The following is an 8,073-nucleotide window of genomic DNA, read 5'->3' as shown; positions in this document are numbered from 1 at the left end:
CTCACAGGCTATTCCCTGGTGGCATCAAAGCCATCCACCCTGTCCTGGCCTGGATGTCTACGCTTGGTCTACAACTTTAGGCTGTGCACGCCCTACACAAGAAGACTCCATAACACTTCCCCTGCTTGTGTGCCAATATCTGCAGCTCAGCCATTCTGACCTGTAGTTCGTCCTGAAGTCTCTGAAAGCTACTGCTAGTGGTCTGTAGTGGCTGCAAGTTATAAGTAAGCAGTTGAAGAGCAGAGGCCAGCAGTCATGGTTTCAATGTCAGGGTAAGTGTAGTGGCTGCAAGGAGAACTGTACAATACATCATGTTCAGGCGTTCACCCATTGTCCCTTTTTACATGTGTATAAAGTCCTGGTCACGTTATTGTGAGCACGAGACCTGGCTGGCCCTGTGTGGAGAGGAGCTCCCATCTCTCTGTCAGTGCACGTAGTACAGCCAGTAGATGATGTTGAAGAAGCCAAAGGTGATGGGGAAGACGATTCTCGACCACTTGTCAATTGCACTAACATCCATCAGGTGGGGGATCCTCAGCTTCAGCTTGGATGACCGTCGATGCAGTCGGCTTTTGGTGAGCTCACGGTCTCGCTTCCGCTCGCGGGGGGTGGGCTCCAGCCCATCCCTGGATCCAACCCTTCGAAACTGAATTCCAGAACTATCAAAGGACATGACAGAATTACGGGAATTGCTGACACTGCTGGCTGGCTCCGAGGGCACCACCTCTTCATTCAGTTCCAAGGTGCTGAGGAGAATGTTTCCATGGACATCAATCTGGGTGAAGAGAGAGTACTGTTAGTTCCATTGTGAACAGGATTAGACTGATAAAAATGCAGTGAGAAAATGTGTTTTAGCAGGAAAAGTATCTGTTTTGGTGCTAATTTGCAGTCAAATTGAAGGCATGCCAAAGTTAAATGGGTTAAATAGTTTCATAATAAACGTGTTGCTGGCTCTGCATACACACAAGGACAAGAGATACTGCTTTGATACATTTGCTTCAGGCTGGGCAGTCAGGGAATCGCTCACTTTAAAACTACCTACCATTTCCACCTAAAACCATCCAAACATGTTATCCTTCCTTTCTGAAGTACTTTCACGACATCTTCATTACCATGTTTCAGTCCGTGTCCAGTTTGCTCTGATTTATCCTTCTGGGAGGGAGCTCCACTTTTAACTATATCGTTCCTGGACTGCTGTATTTATGGATCCTAACTTAACGTGTCTCCACAAGTTAAACGATTTTCTCAACACAGACTCGATACATCCTGTGAAGAATTTCTGTTAAACAATCGTTGGTCATCGATACACCAGCGTTGGACCAACTGTTATATGGTTAAACTGTGATATATATCTGTTGTATTAGTACTGCCGGTGTTTAACTGACTGTTTGAAGTGATATGTTCACTGCTGATGTTCACCAGACCACGTGGAACCATCACAGCCCACCAAACCTGTAGCTCGTCTACAACAATTGTCTCAGTTCTGAGAATGCTTTTCTGTATATACGTACATGTGAATCGGACAGGACCCTAGATTACGGAAGGGCCATTCGGAAGCCTGATAACAGAGAAGAACAATCTGTTCCTGAGCCTGGTGGTGTGTGATTTCAACTCCTGCATCTTCTACGCAAAGGGAGTGGGGTGAAGAAAGAATGGCTGGGTTGAAAAGGTCTTTGATGATGTTGGCTGCTTTCCAAAGGCGGCATGGAGATGAAATCAATGGTGGGTAGTCTGGTCTGTGATGGATGAGGTTACATCTACAATGTCTTGGGGCAGGGCTGTTCCAAACCAAGCTGTGATGCAACCTGACATTGGAGATATACCAAAGGTCCTCAGTCACCTTCCTGGCTGAGGTTGACCATCAGAGGTTGGTCCAGGGCGGATCGTTGGTAGATGGACGGGATTTGCCGAGTCAGGAAGTGAGTTACTTCCTTGAGATTCCCAACTTCTGACATGCTGTTGCTGCCACGTTGTGCCTGTGGTCACGCCAGGTCAAGTTTCTGGTGAATGGTACCTCCTTGTGAGTTGTCAAAGAGCTGTCAGCTTCTACTGTAATTGGCAGCATGAGAAAGCAAGTCGTGGCCGCTAATTGCCTTCAGAAGCTGTCCTGAATTATCACAACATGTACCAACTAGACACCCACAGTTAACACAATCTGCTGCCCGCTCCCTGCCAACCAACACACTCTGTGGGAATGTGGGGGCCCACGCTGTTCACTCTTAGCAATTAGATTAAAATCAATAATCAGCAGCTGCCCATGATCTTGCCCACTATCAGCAGGCAGGAGACTAATGTCACAAATGTGTATCTGCAATCTGCCAACATCTGTACCAAGGTAGTGTCGACAATCCCATCTACAAACAACAGCCAGCTGCAACCTGGAGCTTTGACCCAGAGTCGGAACCTGGAGCCTTTAACCCAGAATCGGGACCTGGTAAACAATCTTCCTGCATCTAGCCTGTCCAACCCCCTAAGAATTTTGTAAGTTTCTATAAGATCCCCCCTCAATCATCTAAATTCTAGCGTATACAAGCCGAGTCTATCCAGTCTTTCTTCATTTGAAAGTCCTGCCATACCAGGAATCAGTCTGGTGAACCTTCTCTGTACTCCCTCTATGGCAAGAATGTCCTTCCTCAGATTAGGAGACCAAAACTACGCAATACTCCAGGTGTGGTCTCACCAAGACCCTGTACAACTGCAGTAGAACCTCCCTGCTCTTATACTCAAATCCTTTTGCTATGAATGCCAACATACCATCTTAAGGGGTTGGACAGGCCAGATGCAGGAAGATTGTTCCCGATGTTGGGGAAATCCAGAACAAGGGGTCACAGTTTAAGGATAAGGGGGAAATCTTTTAGGACAGAGATGAGAAAAACATTTTTCACACAGAGAGTGGTGAATCTCTGGAATTCTCTGCCACAGAAGGTAGTTGAGGCCAGTTCATTGGCTATATTTAAGAGGAAGTTAGATGTGGCCCTTGTGGCTAAAGGGATCAGGGGGTATGGAGAGAAGGCAGGTACAGGATACTGAGTTGGATGATCAGCCATGATCATATTGAATGGCGGTGCAGGCTCGAAGGGCCGAATGGCCTACTCCTGCACCTAATTTCTATGTTTCTATTACTCAATACCCAGTCTAGAATAGCCTGCTCTCTCGTTGGTTCCTCTACATGTTGGTTTAGAAAACTATCCCGTATACATTCCAAGAAATCCTCTTCCTCAGCACCCCTGCCAATTTGATTCACCCAATCTATATGTAGATTGAAGTCACCCATTATAACTGTTTTACCTTTGTTGCATGCATTTCTAATTTCCTGTTTGATGCCATCCCCAACTCCACTACTACTGTTAGGTGGCCTGTACACAACTCCCACTAACGTTTTCTGCCCCTTAGTGTTTCACAGCTCTACTCATATCAATTCCACATCCTCCAAGCTAATGTCCTTCCTTTCTATTGCGTTAATCTCCTCTCTAACCAGCAACGCCACCCCACCTCCATTTCCTTTCTGTCTATCCCTCCTGAATATTGAATATCCCTGGATGTTCAGTTCCCAACCTTGGTCACCCTGGAGCCATGTCTCCGTGATCCTAACTATATCATATTCATTAATAACTATCTGCACATTCAACTCATCCACTTTATTACGAATGCTCCTTGCATTGAGACACAAAGCCTTCAGGCTTGTTTTTACAACACTCTTACCCCTTATACAATTATGTTGAAAAGTGGCCCTTTTTGATTTTTGCCCTGGATTTGTCTGCCTGCCACTTTTACTTTTCACCTTGCTACCTATTGCTTCTACCCTCATTTTACACCCCTCTGTCTCACTGCTCTTGCACCCATCCCCCTGCCACATTAGTTTAAATCCTCCCCGACAGCACTAGCAAACGCTCCCCCAATCGCTGTAATCTGTCACCAACATCGGCATCATCTTAATCGGCTAAATCTGTCATATGTCGTCCATAATCACCACGCTGTCAGCAAATAACATCTGCGTTTGACTCTTCCCTGATTTGGCAGAATCAATATTCAAATGGTATCCATAATCAGCACAATCTGAAATCAGGCACTCGATCAGTACAATCTGGAATCGGTACAATCTGAAATCAGGGGTACAATCTGGAATCGGGAGAACCTGGAATTGGGGTACAATCTGGAATCAGGGTACAATCTGGAATCGGGGTACAATCTGGAATCTGGGTACAATCTGGAATCGGGTACAATCTGGAACCAGGGGTACAATCTGGAATCGGGTACAATCTGGAATCAGGGGCACAATCTGGAATCGGGGTACAATCTGGAACCGGGGCACAATCTGGAATCGGGGTACAATCTGGAATCGGGGTACAATCTGGAATCGGGGTACAATCTGGAACCAGGGGTACAATCTGGATGCGGGGTACAATCTGGAACCAGGGGCACAATCTGGAATCGGGGTACAATCTGGAATCGGGGTACAATCTGGAACCAGGGGTACAATCTGGAACCAGGGGTACAATCTGGATGCGGGGTACAATCTGGAACCAGGGGCACAATCTGGAATCGGGGTACAATCTGGAATCGGGGTACAATCTGGAACCAGGGGTACAATCTGGATGCGGGGTACAATCTGGAATCAGGGGCACAATCTGGAATCGGGGTACAATCTGGAATCGGGTACAATCTGGAATCGGGAGAATCTGGAATTGGGGTACAATCTGGAATCGGGGTACAATCTGGAATCGGCGCCCCCCTCATAGGTAATCTGTGTGTTGGTGTTCCCATAAAGAGTTGTTCCTTTGGTGCTGCACAACTCCATCAGGATCATGACTGAGTTGTTGAAGAGAATCGTTCTACTTGTTGTCTGCAGAGAGCCACGCATTCCTGTGAGGACACGGGCAGCAACTGGAGTCGACTCCAGTGTCGGGAGAATGTTCACACTTGAACCAATTGTTTTCCTGCAGATTCTCACTCACGGAAAATATCTACACACGTTCACAGGGATGTCTCGTCGCTGCACAACTTTGTCCCTGAGATGGGCACTTGTGAGAAGTTACACAAAGTGCTGGCACCCAAGTGTCATAGAGGGAGTACAGAGAAGGTTCACCAGACTGATTCCTGGGATGGCAGGACTTTCATATGAGGAAAGACTGGATAGACTCGGCTTGTACTCGTTTGAATTCAGAAGACTGAGGGGGGATCTTATAGAAACTTACAAAATTCTTAAGGGGTTGGACAGGATAGATGCAGGAAGATTATTCCCGAATGGCCTACTGCACCTATTTTCTATGCTTCTATGTATGGACGTTACACACAGAGTGGTCTCTCACACACAGTGGTCTCACTTACAGCAGTAGGTTCAAGAGAAGGTTCACAAACTGAAGGGCAGTTCATGCAGGTTATGATAGAAGTGCCTGCATGAGTAAAGGGCCTGTCCCACTTGGGCGACCTAATCCGCGAGTTTGCCCTCGACTCATACTCGCTGCATTGTCGACACGAGGTCGTAGGAGGTCTTCGTAACTCTCCTTCATGCTCGAGAGTGGTCTCCGCATACTCGAGGCCTCAGCTACGTCGCGGCGTTTTTTTCAATATGTTAAAAAATGCCCGCGAGTAAAAAAAGGTCGCCATGGAAAAAGTCGAAGCTAGTCTTCTACATAGTCGAAGGAGGTCTTCAACATGTCATTTTTTCAAACTCTTCTAAACTCGCCAATTAGGTCTCCCACGTGGGACAGCCCCTTAAGGGTCGCTCATTGCTGCATGGTGGATTTGAGAGGAAGCCCCACCCACACCCCTCATCCCCACTACCAACCCAGCCCCCACCCAGTTCCCACTAACTGTCGCCCCATCCCCCACACCTGGCACGACGATCACACACTCACCCCCACCCACCCAGTTTGCACTAACTACCCCTCATCCCCAACCCTCGCCCACACCCCCACCCCCACCCTGGCACGACCATCACGCACTCACCCCCGTGTTTGGGAAGCTGCCCCAGTCTGCGTTGTTCTTGCTGGTTTTGCCCAGGGGTTTGGTGTGCTGTGTTGGAGCCTTGCCGAAGAAGATATAGTTGACAAAGGCATACTCCAGCAAGGCCAGAAAGACAAAGACAAAGCAGCCCATCAGGTAAATGTCAATGGCCTTGACGTAGGGGATCTTGGGGAGGGTTTCGCGGAGGTGAGTGTTGATTGTGGTCATTGTCAGAACCGTCGTAACTCCTGCAATGGAAACACAGTGGCCATTAGCATCAGCTGATTGGACATCAAAGTCAAAGTATCCTTTATTGTCATTCAGACTTTTCAGTCTGAACAAAATTTCGTGCCTTGCAGTCATAACAGAATAAAATAAAACACACAATGATCACAGATTTAACATCCACCACGGTGAGTCTACCAAGCCCCTCCTCACTGTGATGGAAGGCAAAAGTGTTAAAGTCCTTGTCTCTTCCCTCCTTGTTCTCCGTCTGCATTGAGGCGATCCAGGCATCCGATGTTGTGACCCCGCCGGGTGATGGTAAGTCCCGCGGCCGAATCCGAGCTCCACGGACGCGCCGGTTCAAACTCCGCGGCCCGGGGCGGACGAAGCTGTTGTTGCGGGAGCTCCGGAGAATCGGTCACCAACCTGGGACCTGCGAGCTCCTGATGTTGTCGTCTACTGGGCCCGCGGCCGAGGCTCCGAAGTCGGGTCGCTGCTGCAGCTGCGGCCCCACCACAGCCCTGAAGTCAGTCAGCCCCGCGTTAGTAAGTCCTGGCTCTGCCACCGGAGCCTCGAGGTCGGTTCCAGTTGGAGGCCGCCAGCTCCGCGATTAGGCCTCAGTGCAGATGGAGATGGGGGATACGACAAGAAAAGGAGGAGACTAAAACAGGTTTCTCCCCCCCCCCCACACACACGCATACACACATACAGAACTAAAATAAACTGAATAAACTAAAACAACAGGACAGAATAAAACAAAACAAAAGACAAAAGGACTGCAGGCGAGCCGCAGCTGCTTGCAACGGCCTGGCCTTGACATGGTCTGCACAGTAACTACTCTAGTGGGTTAGATCGCATTGGATCCTGGCACAGAGAGCAAACTGGAGAGAAGATTGGCTTCATGGAGGAAGCACAGGGCAATGGTGGAAGTCTGGAGGTCTGATTCGTGATGAGCCTTGGAGTTCGGTGCTGGGTTAGATCCTAGTTCAGCAACAATATTGTGGGCCGAAGGGCCTGTTCCTGTGCTACAGTGTTCTATATCACTTGTCTAGAGATGGGGTAAGTGCTGCAGTTAACTCTGGAAATGTGCTTCCCAACAGAACAAACACAGGAACAGCTGGGAATCCAAGATAAAGGCTGCGCACGTCGGCAACTCCAATACCAAGCAAATTCCAACACTGGGCCAAAGCTCGGGCAGTGGAGGAGACGGAGGGAGACCCTTCGGCCCATTGAGTCCATGCTGACCCATTTACTCTAGTCCACTACTTCCATTTTTTTGTTCCACTGTCCATCAACTAGATTCTATCCCTCACCCACACTCTGGAGGCAACTTACCGACAATTAACCCACCTGATCTGCATGTCTTTAGGATGTGTGGGGAACAGGAGCACCCAGGGCAAGCCCACAAGGCAACAGAGAGAGCGTGCAAACTCCACACAGGCAGCACTGTAAGTGAAGATTGGCAGTGGGCATTAGGGATGTGATCAGTGGTGAACTCTGGGCATTGATGTGTCCATCTCCGGCCCATGCTGTAGCCAGCCATCGGTCAAGACATGTGTGGGCTGGTGCCGCAGGTCTCTGCTCCCATGACCAGACTAGGCCACAGTGGATCAGACTAGACCTCGTTAGTCCTGACCAGACTACACTAGACCAGGCCAGACTAGACTACATTAGACTAGACTACACTAGACCAGGCCAGACTAGACTAGACTACACTAGACCAGGCCAGACTAGACTAGACTACATTAGGCTAGACCATGCCAGACCACACTAGACCAGGCCAGGCCAGGGAAGGTTACATCTCTGACTGGAGTCCTGTGACTAATGGTGTGCCTCGGGGTTCGGTGCTGGGCCCGTTACTGTTTGTCATCTACATCAATGATTTGGATGAGAACATACAGG

General features: G+C 48.8%; 1 protein-coding gene across 2 annotated transcripts in view; it reads right to left on the bottom strand.

Annotated features, from left to right (window-relative positions):
* Positions 1-253: 253 nt before the first annotated feature.
* The window catches only part of LOC116979271 (gamma-aminobutyric acid receptor subunit beta-4-like), a 51,338-nt gene continuing 43,518 nt past the window's right edge, over positions 254-8,073 (bottom strand). For both annotated transcript variants that reach the window (XM_033030883.1, XM_033030884.1), the window contains 2 exons: positions 5,950-6,194; positions 254-775 (listed from right to left, as the gene is read on the bottom strand). In XM_033030883.1, coding sequence (XP_032886774.1) covers positions 425-775; positions 5,950-6,194 — 596 coding nt within the window. In that variant the 3' untranslated portion in view covers positions 254-424. The remainder of the gene's footprint in view (positions 776-5,949; positions 6,195-8,073) is intronic.

This window comes from Amblyraja radiata, chromosome 12, assembly GCF_010909765.2.
Source record: "Amblyraja radiata isolate CabotCenter1 chromosome 12, sAmbRad1.1.pri, whole genome shotgun sequence".
NCBI lineage: Eukaryota > Metazoa > Chordata > Chondrichthyes > Rajiformes > Rajidae > Amblyraja > Amblyraja radiata.
The sequence above is the reverse complement of the archived record's forward strand: the minus strand, read 5'-3'. Positions and strand labels throughout refer to the sequence as shown.